This window comes from Pituophis catenifer, unplaced genomic scaffold (genome assembly GCF_029215685.1).
Source record: "Pituophis catenifer annectens isolate HBS135680 unplaced genomic scaffold, rPitCat1.0.hap2 SCAF_3, whole genome shotgun sequence".
Lineage (NCBI taxonomy): Eukaryota > Metazoa > Chordata > Lepidosauria > Squamata > Colubridae > Pituophis > Pituophis catenifer.
Window position 1 is genome coordinate 200,346,458 of NW_027256883.1, and position 20,137 is coordinate 200,366,594.

General features: G+C 42.6%; 1 protein-coding gene across 1 annotated transcript; it reads left to right on the forward strand.

The window, feature by feature from the left end:
* The first annotated feature begins 420 nt into the window (after positions 1–420).
* PCK1 (phosphoenolpyruvate carboxykinase 1) lies at positions 421–18,187 on the forward strand. The gene is made up of 9 exons (XM_070940077.1): positions 421–644; positions 3,325–3,506; positions 5,297–5,500; positions 7,019–7,206; positions 10,219–10,381; positions 12,414–12,638; positions 12,744–12,875; positions 14,371–14,466; positions 17,651–18,187. The coding sequence occupies exons 1-9, from the start codon at positions 421–423 to the stop codon at positions 18,106–18,108; spliced, it is 1,872 nt and encodes a 623-aa protein (XP_070796178.1). The 3' UTR covers positions 18,109–18,187.
* Positions 18,188–20,137: the final 1,950 nt, after the last annotated feature.

Consider the following 20,137-nt stretch of genomic DNA (forward strand, 5'->3'; position numbering starts at 1 on the left):
ACATATTCATGCCATGCAAAAAAATCCTGGTGTTTCTCTTCCTGGCTTCTATTTTCAATGTTTTCAGTTTGGGATATTGCTAGTATAGATAAAGATTGCTAATATAAGTTTTCTTCAGATTTGTTGGATGCCAGAACCCATCAGTTCTAGCTCAGCCAATGACCGTGGACTGGTGGAGATAATTTCCAAACATCCAGTGGATAACAGGTTGTTCACCCTTTGTTGTAGATACCGTAGGACATCCATTTTTTAGGCTCAGTTCAGTTGAAGGCAGTATCCATTCTTATCACCCTGGGGTTTTTTGGCTAATAATTATAAGTTTTAATGAATTAAAGACATATCTTTTTCCTCTCTATAATTTGCAATTCATCTCATAGGCTAAATATTCTCATCATCATCGTCAGTTGTAAAGAACAGATAATGCCACCCCAAGTGCAAGCACGAATGAATGCCACTCCAAAAGTGGTCCAGGGAGACTTGAAGAGCCTGGCACCCAATGTAAGAAAGTTCATTGAAAGCAATGCCAAGCTGTGCCAACCGAAGGCCATCCACATCTGTGATGGATCAGAAGATGAGAACAAAAAGATCTTGGAGCTCATGGTAGAACAAGGCATGATCAAGAAGCTTAGAAAATATGAAAATTGGTAAGGGACCTCTATTGTATGCTGTGCAAAGCCAAACATCTGATCCACTGTGCAACATTCCTTTCCTTAGGGTTTTCCCCAACTTGTACTTGTATATGGGCTTGAAATAACTTTTCTGTCCTCTGCGTTTCATCTCTTATTCTAGCATTGTCCAAAAGCATCCTGAAAGTGTGTACAAAACCTCTTGGAGGGACATCTAGAAGTAACCAGGAAGAGAGACAATAGAGACAAGATAGGGATCAGCTATGGGGCAACAAATTTCATGCCAGACTAGCTCAATGAAGGATGGAGAGCAATTCAGTTCAGCAGTGGGGAACTGTCCATAAGTAGCCAGTGTGTTAATGCAATTAATTTAATGTTCTTCCTGGATAGTTCAATTTAGGGAAGAATAAAAACCGAAGTTCTCTTTCTTTTTTCTACATTATTCCAATACAGAACTGCCACTCTTTAATGGATGTGCCATATTTTTAGTGGCTACGTAGCTATCAAAATATCAATAGATAAAGATTTTCTCATTATTGAATGTCTTAGCTGGAGAAAACTTCAGATAGCAATATTTCACAAAATCATTAGTTTTCTTCTAAAAATACCACTTTTCTTTGTCACTTTGCAGTCATTCTGATTTTTAATTTTTGGGATCTATCTTCTTTGTGCAGAAAAGCTAAAATAAAATCAAGTAATGTATTCAACCTGTGTACACAGAGGAAATGTAACATAATTTAAGCCATAGGGGGTGGTTGGGTTTAAATCTGGTCTGGTGAAGCAACTATAAAGCAGATTTCTAGAAACCGGTATATGGAGTACAGACTGTCTCTCCCCTTTTCCAAACTTTAGGGAGACATTTTATAAGTTTATTTCTTCAACTGCTTAAAAGAATAATTACACATGCAGCACATTAAGAACACAAAATAAAACAGACAATTTAGCTGGAACCTAGAAGAATAAGCCAATAAGACAGTTTTCTCCTCTTTAGTTTCCTGGTTCACTGAAACTTACAGTAGATATGCTAATACTTGATACCACAGAGTTCTCATGCCACAGATCAAATTCCGTTGCAATTTATGCCAATTCAACAATAACACCAGTTTGCGATTAGCACAAATTATGCAATCACACCCATATAGTAATGTAAATTGACCGAAGTAGCATAGTTTACATCTTTGACTTTATTGCAATGATAGACTTTTTGATTTACCAGACTTTGGTGAATAATGGAACCCTCTTCCCTAAAATGAGAGGTTAAATAAATTAATTGGCAGTTAGTTGAAAAGAGTTTTCATTGTATGTCTCATTTATATAAGATACCCTAAAAGTCTTAATGCAGATCTAAATAAAACAATCGACTGAAGCTTGGCCACATTCTTGAAAGTATATGAAACCCTAAAATGCTTCATAAAATTTTGGTTTATCATTTTAGAAATCAATATTGAGACTAGCATAGGAAGGAGATACGTTAATGATTTCCTTCCCAACATAATCAAGCATCAACACCTGAAAATCAGGAGAACAGAAGGAAATAATAGGTATAGACAGAGAGATAGAGATATGCACATACATACACGCGCGCGCGCGCACACACACACACACACAAAAATAAACACATGTATATATTGCAGGTATGTATGTATATATAAAAGTTATTTATATCCAACTTTATTATTTTTTACCTATAACTCAAGGCAGCAAACATATCCAACATGCCTTCCTCCTCCTATTTTTCTCAGAACAACAACCCTGAGAGAGAGTGACTGGCCTAAAGCCTAAAGAACTGCTTTCTAGCCTGGTGCCTTAACCACTAGACCAAACTGGCTTTACATGCATGCATGCATGTTTGTTTCTATGTAATTCCACCTTCAAGGAAATGCAGCCCCAGTTCTCATTTCTTTTCATTATTGTCTCTAAGATGCGGCAGCAGCTTTAAATTAATTATGGGTAGCATTCTGCATAGAGCAAACAAGCAAAGCCCCATCTGAGGGATGCAGGCAGGATGCAAAATCAGATCCCCTCTGGGCCATGGAAAACTCTATCTTCATGGAACCAGTCCCTAGTGCCCAAAATGTTGGAGGCCACTGCCCTAAAGATTCTCCCGGACTGAAAGTATCTTGAGAGCTCCTCTCTAATATTCCAATGATGGAGTCTGAAAATTCCATTCTAGAAACTCCAGAAGTTTTAATGTTTGGAAATAAATATAAAGCGTCTGGAAGTTTTAATGTTTGGAAGTAAATATAAAGCATCTGGAAGTTTTAATGTTTGGAAGGAAATATAAAGCGTCTGGAAGTTTTAATGTTTGGAAATAAATACAAAGAGGCATTTCCATTATTTTTCATTCCAATTAGAAATGGGGAATGCACGGCACTATTTTAGATAATGAGGTGGTTATTGCTTATTTTATCTCCTTCCTGCTTCTCCTCCCTAAAAATAGTTTTAAAAAGATAGCTGAGAACCTAGCAGGAGTTGGGCTCCATTTGTGAAATGTCTCTGTACAGAATAAAGTCATGTTCATTAGCACAACTTCACCAGGAGTAAATGGTTTGACTGCACTTAAATGAATAACATTCCTTTCACGATCCAGCATTGTATGGTGCTAGACTGTCTTGAGATAAGGAGAAATTGAATTGGATTTCTGTCATTTTTATTGCTCACATGACAAGTGTAAATGTTCAGCTTCTCATCTCCACAGCTGGTTAGCCTGCACCGATCCAAGGGACGTGGCCAGAATCGAAAGCAAAACTGTAATTGTGACTCCAGAGCAGCGAGACACCATACCAATCCCCCAAAGCGGAGTGAGCCAGCTGGGACGATGGATGTCAGAAGAAGATTTTGAGAAAGCCTTCAGGATCAGATTCCCTGGGTGCATGGAAGGTAGAGACACACACACACACACAATACAATTTTATGGTTAGAAGTAAAATACTGCAGCTAACTGTGGTGAGATAGCAATAGCACTTAGACTTGTATATCGCTTTGCAGTGCTTTAACAGCCCTCTCTAAGCAGTTTACAGAGTCAGCCTATTGCTCCCAACAATCTGGGTCCTCATTTTACCCACCTCAGAAGGATGGAAGGCTGAGTCAACCTTGAGCTTGGTGAGATTCAAACTGCCAAACTGCTGGTAATCGGCAGTCAGCAGAAGTAGTCTGCAGTACTGCACTCTAACCACTGCACCATCACAGCTCTTCACATAGAAGAGATAGAAGAACATTGCTTCAAAGATGTTCACAAAACGTGTTTTTTTTTCATTTATTCCATGGCTAAGCAGTCCTTGTAAGCCCAATAAAAAGAGCAAATTCTGTTAATAATTGAGTGAGTGTGAACGCCACAGCCAATGACGTCTTTATTATAATTATTTTTACCTCAGGAAAACCAGTAGAATGGTGGTTTACTTATAGTTGTGTTTGGGTGGGCCTATAATGCCAGGGTTTTTTTTTTTAATTTTATTTATATGCCGCCCTTCTCCGAAGACTCAGGGCGGCTTACAATGTGCTCAGCAATAGCCTTCATCCTTTTGTATATTTATACAAAGTCAGCTTATTGCCCCCACAATTGGGTCCTCAATTTACCTACCTTAGAAAGGATGGAAGGCTGAGTCAACCTTGAGCCTTGGCGAGATTCGAACCCTGCAGTAATTGCAGACAGCTGGTCTTAATAACCAGCTTAATAACAGGGTGCCTTAAACTCCTGTACTACCAAGGCTCTTTTAATACTACCTCTCTTCAGATTTGCTAGTCTACTTAGAAGTCCCATCTGGATTTGGATGGACAGCATGTAACTCTTGAACTACTGTTTTGGAATCCAGTTTCATGAAGTTTCATGAAGGGTTGGAATGGCCCAGATTGATCTTCAACAAAAAAAGTTGCACTACAGACTACTGTTGTTCAGCTCCTGTTTCCTTCCCATGAGAGCTGTCCACTCCCTTATATTTTTCAAACACCTTCCCCGTGGGGATGTTCCAGAACCTCTGTAAAATTTAAAGGTTTCCCAATGTTATTGATATCTCCTCTATGATGATCAAGTTATCATATCTGCCTTTTGAACCTCCTTAGTAAGACCACAATTTCCACAAAGATAGAACGAGACTGCAATCTACACTTATCTTCTAAGCTTAAAATTGGAACAGCTTAATGATATACTGCTGGAATTGGCATACATTTGCAATAAAACATGGGGCTAAAGAGTAGTAATCAATAAATCCAACTCCCATTAACTGGCAGAATGTTTGTTTCATTCTTCTGAATTTGGAATCTGGCCCTTACGTGCTGATTTTGCCAGATGTTACCTAGTATTAAAATGATTTGTACCCAAGTTCTGTAAACAAAACAAAACCTTTATCCATAAATGTGTATTTTATTGGAAACAGAGAAAAAGAGTATTGAACGGGGAGCAGCCTTCATGAGCCTGGTTCTCCCAGATGTTTTGAACCTGAACTCCCATGCTGGCTCAGAATGATGGGAGTCCAGTCCAACTGCAAGCTTTCTGAATGGGGAGAATAACGGAAGGGACCTTGGAGGTTTTCTAGTCCAACCACCTGCTCAAGCAGCCATTGGACAGCCATTTTGGATAAATGGCAGTCCAATCTTTTCTTAAGACTAGTATAGTAACTTAGTAGAGATTTATAATTTTGTTTAGGATTCTATCCTCTGCTTCTCTTCTGCAGATCGTACCATGTATGTCATCCCATTCAGCATGGGACCGATTGGTTCTCCTTTATCCAAGTTTGGGATTGAGTTGACTGATTCTCCTTATGTGGTGGCCAGTATGAAAATTATGACTCGTATGGGAACATCTGTCCTAGAGGCTCTGGGTGATGGAGAATTTGTAAAATGCCTCCATTCAGTTGGGTGCCCTTTACCATTAAAAAGTAAGCCATTCTTAAGCTAAAATTTGTTCATCCTGTCTTTCCCAAAAGATAATTGTTGTTAATTTATTTACCAAGCAGAATATTCAGAGCACTGTAGTTATGGAGTTGCCAAGTATCTCTTTGAATAAGAGATGCTAAGTTGGGACTGGTTGGCCATTAAATGCAACAAACCAGAAATTATTCATTAAAGAAAGAACCAACAAAGCATTCCTAAATATTTTTGGGTTCTTCCAAATGACTGAATTGTAGCTTGGATGAGAAAATTAAGTGCAATCTGATCCACTGTTTCCCATCACATCTTTTTCTCAAAGCACCCATGAAGAATTAGCTTTTTTCAAAGAACGTGGTCTACTACGAGCACTGCCAGCTAAGCAAATAACTGCACTGTATTACAACTCAACTTCTTTTTAACCAGACAAAAGAGAAAGGAATACAGGTAGTCCTTGACTTATGACCACAAACTGAGGCCAAAAATTTTGTTGCTAAGTGAAACATTTGTAAAGGCAATATTTCCCATTTTACGACCTTTCTTGCCACATTTGTTAAGTGAGTAACTGCAGTTGTTAAGTTAGTAACAGGGTTATTAAATGAATCTGACTTCCCCATTGACTTTGCTGGTCTGAAGATGGCAAAAGGTGATCAGAGGACTCCAAGAGACTGAAACTGTCATAAATACATGCCAGTTGCCAAGTGTTTGAATTTTGATCACATGACCATGGGATGCTGCAATGATCATGTGAAAAATGGTCATAAGTCACTTTTTTTAGTGCCATTGTAACTTTGAACAGTCACTGAATGAACTGTTTTAGTTGAGGGCTACCTGTATATTCATCAGTGGTGAAATCTAAAATTTGTTACTACCGGTTCTGTGGGCGTGGCTTGGTGGGGGGGTAATGTGACTGGGTGGGCATTGCCAATTTTTTTTTACTTTTAAAACCATTTTTTCTACAACTTCTTCGGCGAAGAGGTTGTAAAAAAATGCTTTCAAAAGGCTCTGATGATCCCAGCTGAGTTGCCAGATCGGCAGAGGCTTTTTTTCTTTTAAATGCCTCTGACAATCAGGCAACTCAGCTGGGATCGTCAGAGGCTTTTAAAAGCATTTTTTCTACAACCTCTTCAGAGGTTGTAGAAAAAATGCTTTTAAAAGCCTCTGACGACCCCAGCTGAGCCACGTGATCATCAGAGGCTTTTTTTTTTAACTCTTAAAAGCATTTTTTCAGCCAAAGAGGTTGTAGAAAAAATGCTTTTAAAAGTTAAAAAAAAGCCTCTGATGGTTGTGCGGCACAGCTGAGCATGGGGGTGGGGGGCAGAGATTTTGCTACCAGTTCTCCGAACCACCCACCTCCATCACTACCGGATCGTGCGATCTGGTCCAAACCGGGAGCATTTCACCCCTGATATTCATGCTGTCTAGTTTCAGAAGAGTACATGGCAAAAATACAAAAAAAAAAAAAAAAGATGTCACTTTTATTCAGGTGATCAATCAGAAGTAACAAACTCTTATTTTGCATTTTGTAGAGCCTCTAGTGAATAACTGGCCGTGCAACCCAGATTTGACGTTGATTGCTCAGATCCCTGATCACAGGGAGATCATTTCTTTTGGAAGTGGCTACGGGGGAAACTCTCTTCTAGGAAAGAAGTGTTTTGCTCTCAGAATTGCCAGCAGGATTGCCAAGGAAGAGGGCTGGCTTGCAGAGCACATGCTGGTGAGAAAAGTTTTAACAACTGAGTTATTTTCAATTCCAGGCAACGGATTAAGATATCAATCCAGGGTCAACATGGCTATAGACCAGTGGTGAAATCCAATTTTTTTTTACTACCGGTTCTGTGGGCATGGCTTGGTGGGCGTGGCAGGGGAAGGATACTGCAAAATCTCCATTCCCACCCTGCTCCAGGTGAAGGATACTGCAAAATCTCCATTTCCACCCTACTCCAGGGGAAGGATACTGCAAAATCCCCATTCCCTCCCCACTCCTGGGGGAAGGATATTGTAAAATCTCCATTCCCACCCCACTCTGGGGCCACCCAGAGGTAGTATTTGCCAGTTCTCCGAACTGCTCAAAATTTCCGCTACCGGTTCTCCAGAACCTGTCAGAATCTGCTGAATTTCACCCCTGCTACAGACCCATGAATGAAAATTCATGGTTGCTTAGTTCTTCCTAACTCTCTGGATTTGTATATGAGTATTAAAAAAAAGGAGAAGGATTTTCACTGAATTCTGTAAGGATGTTTTGATAGATAGGCATCCATTGAAAAAAAATATTTAAGAGTTTGAATCAGCAAACCCTTTCTGACTTCAGTAGTGGGGAAAACGAATGTCCTGGAGAATGGGGGCGCGACTAGAATGTTGATAATGAAGACTATAAGCTCTCAGGACAGTTCAGCTGGCCAGAATAAATACCTATTCTCAGTATGTTATATTCCCTGAGTGTGTCCAGCATACTTGGCTCAGGCTGTCCAATTTTGGAATGCTATTATGGAGAGATGCTGTGCTCCAGGTAAAACCAAAGTAATTTCCCTGACAACATCCTATAACCGTGATGGCGAACCTATGGCACGGGTGCCACAGGTGGCATGCGGAGCCATCTCTGCAGGCATGTGAGCCATCGCCTAGGTCAGCTCCACTGCACATGCGCGCATGCCTCCCGCCGGCCAGCTGACTGGTCTGTGGAGACGCGCACGCATGTGTGGGAGGGACTGGGCAGGGGGGATATGCATGCATGGGCAGGGGGCAAGGGGGTTGTGCATGCATGCACGGGGGCCTGAGGGGATTTGGCGCACCCCCCCATGCCCCATTTTGGGCCTAGCAGGCCTCCCTGAAACCTCTGGGACCAAAAATAAGACAGAGGCGTGAGGGGGGGCGCACAAGTGTGGGGGCCAGGGGAGTCACGCCTACATGTGCAGGGGGGAGGGGAACCGGGCCCCCGCGTGCATGGCAGGGGGAGGGGCATGCAGGAGGCATTGCATTATGGGTGTGGGTACACACACGCGCACTGTCGCACACACACGCGTGCTCTTGGCACCCGAGGAAAAAAAGGTTAGCCATCGCTGTCCTATAATATCTTACGGAATCGTTCAACTACAGGATATCCTCGACCTATGACCACAAGTGAGCCCAACATTTCTGTTGCTGAGTGAGACTGTTGTTAAGTGAATTTTGTCCCATTTTACGATCTTTCTCGCCACAGTTGTTGAGCGAATCACTGCTGTTGTTAAGCTAGGAATATGGTTGTTATGTGAATTCGGCTTTCCCGTTAACTTTGCTTGACAGAAAGATCACGAAAGGGGATCATGTGACCCTGGGACAATGCAACCGTCATAAATATGAGTCAGTGGCCAAGCGGCTGAATTTTGATCACATGACCCTGGGGATGCTGCAAGCATCTGAATGTAAATCACGTGACCAGGGGGGATGCTGCAATGGTCATAAGTGTGAAAAACAGTCATAAGTCGTGTTTTTCAGTACTGTTGTGACTTTGAATGGTCCCTAAATGGACTGCTGTAAATTGAGAATTACCTGTTTTGTGCCAAAATAATAATGGGGATAGGCTTCATCCCAATGCCTGAGCGATGCTTTGAAGATGCTGTAAGTTACAGTCTCCATCAAAACATGGTTTGGACGAGGAGCAAAATACTTAAATATGGAAAATTCATGCAGAGCAACCAGAAGAATGAATTAGGCATGCGAGATAACATTCAGTTGTTGTATGCCTGTCTTATTTTTCATGAGATGCCTATTTTGAAGTTAAAGCAGTAGTCCCCGAATGCTTTGAGTACGATTAAAAATAAAATTTTAAAAGGACATATTTATTTGTGAGCCAACCAGAGTCATTGAGGGTTAGGCAGCAGACATTATTTATTTATTTATAACATTTATGTTCTGCTTCTCATCTCAAAGTGGGATTTTCTCAAGCAGAGAAAAAAAAGTATAGGCACTCTGAAGAAAATGTATGTACATCTATACAATTTTAGCATAGTGTAAAGTAGGAGGGCCCAACCTTGGTTACTTTAAGACTTGTGGACTTCAACTCCTTGGTAACTTTAAGACTTCAACTTCATGCTGTGGCTGGGGTATTCTGGGAGTTGAAGTCCACAAGTCTTAAAGTTGCCAAGGTTGGAACCCCTGGTGTCAGTGGGGAAATCCTACCATTTCGCACCATTTCGGGCAAACCGGTAGTGATAAAAACTACTGCTTTGGGTGAACCGGTAGTAAAAAAAAAAAGTATTGGCCACGCCCAGTCACATTACTCCCCCCACCAAGTCACGCCCACAGACCCGGTAGTAACAAATTTTAGATTTCACCACTGCTTCCTAAGCTACCGTTTTCCATGCAAAGCGCATGTTTGGTGTGTAGTGTGTATGCGCGCTGCAGCGTGTGTTTGGTGCGCCCCATGCATGCATGCGCACGCAGCATGCATTTGACATGTACTGTACATGCACACACACAGCGCGTGTTTGGTGCACACCGTGCATACGTGGCCAGCATACCGGTGACAAACCTGTTCAGATTTCACCACTGCCTGGTGTGAACTATAATCTTACATTCCCTGAACTATATTTCACCTGCAACAAGATTAGTTGAAGTCAACTACAATTTCAGAATAATGACAAGATCGGAAGTTGCTGTTAAGAACACTTATCATATATCTTAATGTTTTTGCTTGATGCTGCATGTTGAGTTTTAAGGGGAAAAAAGCATTCCTTGTGTTTTTAAACAGATTTTAGGTATCACAAATCCAAAAGGTGAAAAAAAATACTTTGTGGCAGCTTTTCCTAGCGCATGCGGAAAAACGAACCTGGCTATGATGAATCCATCTTTGCCAGGGTGGAAAGTGGAATGCGTTGGAGACGATATTGCTTGGATGAAATTCGACGACAAAGGTAATTTACTTAGAATTCAGCTGGGAGTTGACAGTCCAAAGCTCTGTTCCAGTTAGCTGGGGAAACTATACTCATCTATATCTTTTCCCTCCCATCAATTGTGGTGTTGTTCCAAGAAGGGAAAAGGTAATGATTAATTTGTACACATTTGAGACAAGCATTTGTGTGCACTATTTATATATTGAATTTATATCCTTGGGCAGTCAAAATTGACTTTGCAGTTTGCATGATATAAGGCAACAGTAAAATATCCACGGCATAAATTAAAAACTTCTAAAACAAAATGATTTCATAAGTTACACCCACTTACCAGTAAAAATAAATTGATGGCAAAATCCAAACTAAGATGCTTTACAAAATAATTCAGTTTTAAGTGTCTTTCTGGGAGCCTTCAGAAAGGGGGGCAGTTCAATTACAACTGTGAGATTATTCCAGTGAGCTACTGAGCTTGCCAGAAATATGGCCAATAAGCAGTTTTTGTTGCAATTACCTTATAAGTCATACCCGTTTTAGTTGGAATCAAGGGTTCTGCAAATGCCAAGCCCTGGATGTTAGAACAATTGTTCTCTAAGGGCTTTCCCTAATGTTCAGGATTTCTTTATAGAATGAGAGGTGGTAAAGGATGTGGTAAGCCCTTGAAGTATATGAGATTGAGTTGCTTACAAAAATGGGAGACTATTCCAACATTCCCAGGAGAGACTAGGCAATTAGAAGGGCAGGGTGGAAAATAGCACCTTTTGTGAATGCAGGTGAAGGATGGGAAGAATCCTAAATGATCATTTAAGAGGCTCATGATATTTCAACTTTGGTCATTTCAAAGTTAGAGTAGCCTTTCCCCATGCTGTCACTATACTTCCATGCTAGCATAAATTTTGGGAGCGGTAATCCTGGTTCAACCTGAGAGCAGGGCTGGGATTCAGCCAGTTTGGGCCAATTGGGGTGAACCGGATGTTAATTTTAATCTGGTTCACCAAACCGGTTGTTGCAAGGACTGGCTGACCCCACCCACTCCATCCTGCCCCTCCCAGGAATCTCCACGCAGCCTGTAATGGATGCCAGTTAAGTGTAGGGCCTGCGCGGAGGCTCTGAGAAGGCGAAAAAACGGGCCTACCAGAAAGACTTCTGTTCCGGAAGTCCAGAAACAGACCCGTTTACGGCCTCCGGAGGGCCTCTGGAGCCCAGGGGAGGCTGTTTTCGCCCTCTCAGAAGTTTGAGGAAAGCCTCCGGAGCCTGGTAGGCCATGCCCACCATAGCCACGGCCCCCAGCAGCTGGGCAGAGAACTGGTTGCTAAAATTTCTGGATCCCACCCCTGCCCAAGAGTACCAGATAGAATTAAGGAAGACAAAAATAATAGAGGTGAAAGAAAGGAAACGTTATAGTAGACTTGGGTAAAGACTGGGTTGATGAATATTTGGAGGTAGGTCCCACAGGTGCTTTTTCAAAAGGCAACTGGACTTCTTTTGTTCTTGCTTGAAGACGTTTCGCTTCTCATCCAAGAAGCTTCTTCAATTCTTGGATGAGAAACGAAACGTCTTCAAGCAAAAACAAAGTTCAGTTGCCCTTTGAAAAAGCACCTTTGGAACAACAATGACTCGGGAACAGAGGTGGGTTTCAGCAAGTTCTGACCAGTTCGGGAGAACCGGTAGCGGAAATTTTGAGTAGTTCAGGTAGTAAAAATTCTGACTGGCCCCGTCCCCATCTATTCTCTGCCTCCCAGCTGATTGGGAGGAAATGGGGATTTTGCAGTAACCTTCCCCTGGAGTGGGGAGGGAATGGAGATTTTACAGTATCCTTCTCCTGCCACGCCCACCAAGCCACACCCACAGAACCAGTAGTAGAAATTTTTGAAACCCACCACTGCTCGGGATGGCTGAGAATCTCTATAGACATTCAGAGGGAGGAGAATAAGTTGTGATGAATGGACAGAAAGAAGAGGAGATGATAATAGAAAATATTCCCACTGCCTCTCTGGCATTTTAGCCACCTTGTGAATGATTATCTGAAGATAGCATCTTACCTAATGTTTCCTAGGTAATTTAAGAGCCATCAACCCGGAGAATGGCTTTTTTGGAGTTGCTCCTGGAACCTCCGTGAAAACCAATCCCAATGCTATGAAGACAATAAAAAAGAATACCATCTTCACCAACGTAGGAGAAACTAGTGATGGAGGCATATATTGGGAAGGTATTGATCAGGAGCTTCCACCAGGAGTCACTCTCTTGTCTTGGAAAAAGAAAAAATGGACTGCCGAGAATGGTACGAAGGAGACCTATCTTTCCATTTCTCTATTATTTGCGTTGCATTTTTGGTTACTGCAATAATGAAAGTGTGACATATATTTGTCTGAATATATTTGAACAGAGGAGCCTTGTGCTCATCCCAATTCCCGGTTCTGCTGTCCTGCTAGCCAGTGTCCTATTATTGATCCTGCCTGGGAAAATCCAGAAGGAGTCCCAATTGAGGGCATCATATTTGGAGGACGGAGACCTGAAGGTAAGAACCACAAACTAAGATAATGGCTCCTTCAGCTTAAAAAAGTATTGAAAACAATTCAGAGTCATTTGTGTAAATTAGGTTGTCTGAAAAATTAGGAAAAAAATTGATAAATATTGGAGATAAATTACATTAAGGTAAATAAGAGGGGAAAAAATAACGAAAGTGCCACATAAAAGATGACTATCCCGTCTTTCTGTGCCTGAGATACAGAGTTAATTGTCTTAAATTGTAAGAAGTCAGATTTCAGTTAAATATTACAAATTAACAATAAGTGTGTCTTGATACTAGACTAGTGACAGTCCATTTCCTCATTAGTGACTTAATGGCATTTTCATAGCACCACTCAATCCCTATTGCAGGGATATCATTACTGCTATTTTACTTTGATAACTCTAGAACAGCAGTGTCAAACTCAATTTTATTGAGGGCCACAATAAAAACATATTAGGGTTGTGTTTGACCTGGGGGGGAGGGTATGGCCAGGGTAGGCACGATCAGGCCTACTCTGTTGTGTTTGACCTTGGGGGGAGAGGGGTGTGGCCAGGGTAGGCACATGATGTCACGTGTCGGGGAGCGCCTGTGGTGGCCCGAGTGCTCTGCCAGTGAAAACGGACTCCTGGGCTCCGTTTTCAAGTGTGACGGCCTCCTGCAACCCTCTGCCAGTGAAAGCGTAGCTTGGGGGGCCCACGCACAGCCCTCACGAGCTCTATTTTTGCTGGCAGAGGCACTGCAGGCCGGTCCTTTGCTATTTCCAGGGTGGCCCCGTGGGTTCCCGGGCCTTGAGTTTGACATCCCTGCTCTAGAAGATGTACAGGGAAATGACTGGAGAGAGGCCCTCCTTTTCTCGTCATTTTTATGCAGAGCTAGACGCCCGTCTTCCAGAGATGCCTTAAGATGAATTCCTTCTTTGAACAGAGAGGTTGAATTAAGTGGCCTCTTCTAAGCCATGATTCTAGGTCACCTGCATTTTTTTTTAAAGTCGGCTAGACTGCTGCAGAAAAGAAGGTTATTTCTTAGCAGAATGTCTGATATGGTGGGAATTGCAGTCCCAACATTTCTGTAGGGCACCAGCTATAAGGCTTAATATGTCTAGCTGTAGTTCATTTGCAAACCACAGTAGCTTTCATGGTACATATGGAAATTATAGAATAGTTCTTAGATAGCCTTTGATCAGAGAAAGTCGCATTTCCCTGCCATTCACAATACTGAACTCTCTTCCCATCCCAAGTATTACTCAGCAGTACCTTTGCAGAGGCAAATGGGCCGTAGCTAACATAAATCCCCTTCCCTGACTCTTTGTACCTTAAGATAGATAGAACTGTTTACATTCTGAATAGATTAGATAAGCCACAGGGAGGATGGCTATGCAGTGATCCCAAATTTACAAATGCTGGTGAACGGATGCCAGCTGCTGCCGTGATCTAAAGTAGCAAACTCAATTAGATGCAGCACCAGTAACCTTTAAATATTCCAACCATTCTGTTTTCTCCAGGTGTGCCTCTAGTTTATGAGGCTCTTAACTGGCAGCACGGGGTATTCATTGGTGCAACAATGAGATCGGAAGCAACAGCCGCTGCTGAATATAAAGGTAAGTCAATGTGAAATAATGCCTTGGCAATAATGCCTTTAAATGCCTTGGCATTTAAAGTGCATGGCTCAATATTTTCAGCTAGAAATTCTGATCATTTGAAAGAACCTTCCTTCCTTCCTTCCTTCCTTCCTTCCTTCCTTCCTTCCTTCCTTCCTTCCTTCCTTCCTTCCTTCCTTCCTTCCATAGTAAAGGAAGTTGGCACTTAAACAATTGCCACCCCATACAGGGCATGCAATTGAGTCATTGTGTAAATAAAGAAATACTTAGATTTTAGGCAGGAGGGTCTATTCTATTCTAATCAATTATCTTAGATAATTGTTATGTATCTTCCACATTCAGAACCAAGCCATGGTTCTGGGAAGCAACCTCTGAAAGGGCACGATGGAGTCATGTCTGCTTCCCAGCAGCATCTGTTGTTAAATCCAGCAGCCATGTAGGATTCAATTTAGTAGGGATAGATGTGGATAAAAAAATGGGGAAAGATACCATATATATATCTTTCGTCATCCAGCATGACGACAGCAAAAACAACACAGCTGATTACAAGTGGGAGAGGGCTGGAAGGGTCTATTACACGCGCAAGGGCTAAATTGATTAATGGCATATAAAGGCAGAGATCTCTGTTATGGTAGTTTAATACTCTGACGATGTCAGCAGATGGCTGACGAAAGCTTAGCAAAATAAAATTTTAATTCTTTTAAAATTTTAAAATCTTAAGTTCCGGAGTTCGCAGTATGTCTGCTTCTTGTTTTACTAATATTCCTGGAACTCGTATTTTTAGAATAGTTTGTAATAGATAGATAGATAGATAGATAGATAGATAGATAGATAGATAGATAGATAGATATAAATATTGATATATATAGATATAGATATATGTATATATATGTATGTATTTCTCTTTAGCCAGGTTCTTCCTATGTAAACCAAGATTTTTCTGCAGCCCTAGTAAGAAAACAAATAATGTACCTTTACAGGGAGGATACATGGGATGAAGGTGTGGCTAACTGATGAGGGCTTATAAGCCTGAAATAGATCTATCTTAGTCTCCTTAGTCTCCCAATGTGCAGCAGGGAGCTTGCTGGCTGCTGGAGAAAAAAAAAAAAGCCTAGAAACTAGTGGATTGGGATTTCACTGAACTAGGGCTGCAGAAAAATCTTGGTTTACGTAGAAAGAACCTGGCGAAAGAGAAATACACATAAAGACCTACGAAAAGAAAAGAAAACACACACACACACACACACACACACACACACACATGTTTTTCTTTTTCGTAGGTTTTATGTGTATTTCTCTTTAGCCAGGTTCTACCTATGTAAATAGGCTGCATAATATCTTGGTTTACGTAGGTAGAACCTGGCTAAAGAGAAATACATATATATATATCTCTACACAACGAATTCCCTGAAATTAAAGACATTTTTATCACATTGTCTGCTTTGATATAATGAGAGAGAGAGAGGGAGGGGCGGAGGGAGGGAGAGAGAGGGAGGGAGGGAGGGAGAGATATCATATGGATTGAATAATTAGTGGAACCGGAGGGACAGTTGAGATTTGAAAGACGACATGGGAGATTGGAGCTTTAATGCTTGTCTCGGTTTTGATTGTGATGCTGCTTCCAGGCCAAAGTATCTTTGCCTGCAGTATCTTGACAATGAGCTTCTTCTCATTGCCGAGATATTATGGCCTGCCAGCTGCTGGCCCCACCAGCATCAGGGCAACCTGAGAGCTGCGAGGGGGAAGAGGGAATGGAGCTGTCAGAGCTAGAGACAAGAGGCAGAGCTTGAGCCATCCATCAATCCACAGATGGAGAGGCAACAGCCCCCAGGTCTGGAGGTGGCTGATGAGGAAGAGGAGGAACAACTGGGTCCACAACTGGATCCTGCTCAGCTACAGGTTAAAGAAAAATTCATTGTAATAATGTGCATCCCAAACTAAGGAGCCTAGATTAAAAGTTGCTTGAATTTGACTACTACAGGCAGTCCTTGACTTACAACAGTTTGTTTAGTGACTGTTACAACAGTAGTGAAAAAAAGGGACTCATGACTATTTTTCACACTCATGCCCTTTACAGCATCCCTGTGGGGGTCATGTGATAAAAATTCAGACACTTGGCAACTGACTCATATTTATGACGGTTCCAGTGTCATGCCATCATCCCCTTTGGTGAACCTTCTGAAAAGCGAAGTCAGTGGGGAAGCCAGATTTATTTAGCGACCGTGTTACTAACTTAACGATGGCAGTGATTCGCTTAACAGCGACGGCAAGAAAAGTCAAAATAGGGCCAAAGCTCACTTAACAAATGTCTCACTTAGCAACATAAATTTTGGGGCTCCCTGGTCCTAATTCCAGAACAGTGATGGCGAACCTTTTCAGCACCGTGCGTGTGCACACTGGAGCGCCGGCCAGTTGGTCTTTGCGCGCCAGAAACCCAAAGTCCAGCTGGCCGGTGTGCGCTGGTCTTTGGGTTTCTGGTGTACACCTGCACGCCAGTCAGCTGGTCTTTGGGTTTCCGGTGTACACCTGCACGCCAGTCAGCTGGTCTTTGTGTACGCTGGGCAGCTGGTCTTTGGGTTTCCGGTGTACCCCTGCACACCAGTCAGCTGGTCTTTGGGTTTCTGGTGTACACCTGCACGCCAGTCAGCCGGTCTTTGGGTTTCCGGTGTACCCCTGCACGCCAGTCAGCTGGTCTTTGTGCACACTGGCCAGCTGGTCTTTGGGTTTCCGGTGTACACCTGCACGCCAGTCAGCTGGTCTTTGGGTTTCCGGTGTACACCTGCATGCCAGTCAGCTGGTCTTTGTGCATGCTGGCCAGCTGGTCTTTGGGTTTCCAGTGTACACCTGCATGCCAGTCAGCTGGTCTTTGGGTTTCCAGTGTACACCTGCACGCCAGTCAGCTGGTCTTTGTGCACGCTGGCCAGCTGGTCTTTGGGTTTCCGGCGCTCCGGCATGCGCGAAGACCAAAAGTGCAGCTGGGGATGGCGCGTGTGCCCACATAGAGGGCTCTGTGTGCCACCTCTGGCATACGTGTCATAGGTTCACCATCACAGTTCTACAACTACCTGAGGCAGATGTCAAAGGCTGCACGATTTCAAGTGAGTAAATGTGAACCAGGTGATCTTAGAAATAATGGTGGACTAATTATGGATGAGGCCTCCCATACTTTTTGTTTTCCCCTCAGGAAAGATCATCATGCATGATCCTTTTGCCATGAGGCCTTTCTTCGGGTACAATTTCGGTCAATATCTTTCCCACTGGCTCAGCATGGCACATCGGCCTACAGCAAAACTCCCCAAGATCTTCCATGTCAACTGGTTCCGGAAAGACGAACAAGGAAGATTCCTTTGGCCCGGCTTTGGTGAAAACTCTCGGGTGCTGGAATGGATGTTTAACCGCATCCAGGGAGAAGAAGACTGTGCGCAGCTGACGGCCATTGGCTACATCCCCAACCACACAGGATTGAACTTGAAAGGCTTGGAAAGGGTCAGCCTCCAGAAACTCTGCGACATATCCAAAGAGTTTTGGGAAAAGGAGGTGGAAGAAATTAAGAAATATTTTGCAGAGCAGGTGAACGCCGACCTCCCTTATGAGATGGAAAGAGAAGTTATTGCGTTAGAACAGAGAATTAAACAACTGTAACATTGACTGGACACTGTAGACCAGGGGTGTCAAACTCTATTTCATTGAGGGCCACATCAGGGTTGTGTTTGACCTCGGAGGGCTGGGGGTAGGCATGGCCAGAGCTGGGCATGGCCAGGGGTAGGCGTGGCCAGCTCGACATCACTCATGTCAAGGGTGCCTGTGGTGGCCAAGTGCTAAGACAGGACTTCCCTGAGATCTTCCCTCACTCTCATTATAATCTTCCTTCCTTCCTTCCTTCCTTCCTTCCTTCCTTCCTTCCTTCCTTCCTTCCTTCCTTCCTTCCTTCCTTCCTTCCTTCCCCTCCTTCCTTATTTTTCCTTCCTTGCTCTCTTCCCATCTTCCCTTCTTTTTCTTTGTCTTTCCTCTTTCCCTTTCTCCTTTCCTGTCCCTTCTCGCATGCTCAAATGCAAACGGGGAAACACTTCTCCTTTTGTTTTGTTTTCGCTGCCCTCTGCTCCGTTTTCGCTGGCAGAGGGCTGCAGGACGCCGTCGTGGCTGAAAAAGGGGTGCGGAGGGGCCGCGCGTGGCTCCCCCGTACTCTGTTTTCTCTGGCAGAGGCATTGTGGGGCAGTCCTTTGCTGTTTCCAGGCTGGTCCCATGGGCCAGATCTAAGCACCCCATGGGCCTAATTTGGCCTGTGGGCCTTGAGTTTGACACCCCTACTTTAGATGGTACTTTGAAAAGAAATGTCCAACTTTTTTAGAAACTAGGCCTGAAAATGTAGTAAAATAGTGGCAATAACAGTTGTGGCTGGAAGTATCACTTGTGCAGTTTGATTGGAGTAGAGGTCTTCCAGTCACTCAAATAGTTGAAGCTGCTTCCTTACCTTGAAGCAACGATTGTAGAGTTGATCGGCATTATTGCTTCATAAAATAAATGAAATAATCAGAGCTTTTGCTTGATAAGCAGGTCTGCCTCCACTGCTAAGTATTGTACTCACACGTCAAGTCAGGTATTCTTCCAGAATAGCTGTGGTTCTCCCTATAAATCTCCCTTGTGTGAATTCCTCTCTTCCTCTATCACTGCTCATTGTAGGATGTAGAGATTCTGCACTTCAGTAAGCAGGAGGTGAAAGACTAAAAGCTACTCAGCCCAGCAGCTGTCCATTTTAATTTGCAACAGCATTAAGGTGGTGATAATGATATAATCCATAATGTAATGATGATGATATCTTCACTTACTTACTTGTCTTCTGGTACCATATTAAAGTGTCCTTGAAGAGAGCCAACTGTTCCTCATCACAATGACATTCTTCAGCATGTAATTAATAATACTGAATAAAAACTTGTAGACATCTGCATTGTTGCAACAACAGATGAGGGACCATCAGAAGGAGTAATTAGCAGCTAAGGTATTTCGTGAAAATAAAGACACTCAAGAGATTACTACTCCATTGTGTCACACAGAAAACTGTATTTTCTGTATGCAAAATATTGTCTATGTGCCTTATGTTTTGTATTGTGATTCTGTCGTGTATAGGGAATCCTGATATGATTCCAGAATAATAAAATATAGCTTTGTATTTTGGCTTCTTGATATGTACTCTGAATATAGTTTATAGTCAATCCAATCCCATGCATATTTATTTGGAAATCCCACTACAGACATTTCTGCATTGTTGTGCTATCTGCCGCCCCTGTGTGTCAGCACAAAAATTAGTGTCACGATACTGGCTGTTCCATTGTTGTTGCATATTCTGCCTCTGTAAAGTTTGTTGGGCCTCCAGGACAAATTAACCATGTTTTCCACGGCATCATGCATTTCAGATATGGTGATTGTTTCTCATCTCTGAGCTTTATTTGCTTCCAACCTCCCATGTTGCAATTCTGTAAGATATGGAAAATACAGTTGAATTCAGTGCGGTACTCTGGTACCATTATATCAATATGCCTGTTTATGGACTAACAAAATACTGTAGAATAATGAACCAGAATCTGTAGACTCTCCACCCAACACAGTTTATTGTAAGGCTTAAACCAAAGTTGTTTTCAAAGAGACAGCAGGGAGATTGTGAAGGTACCATAAA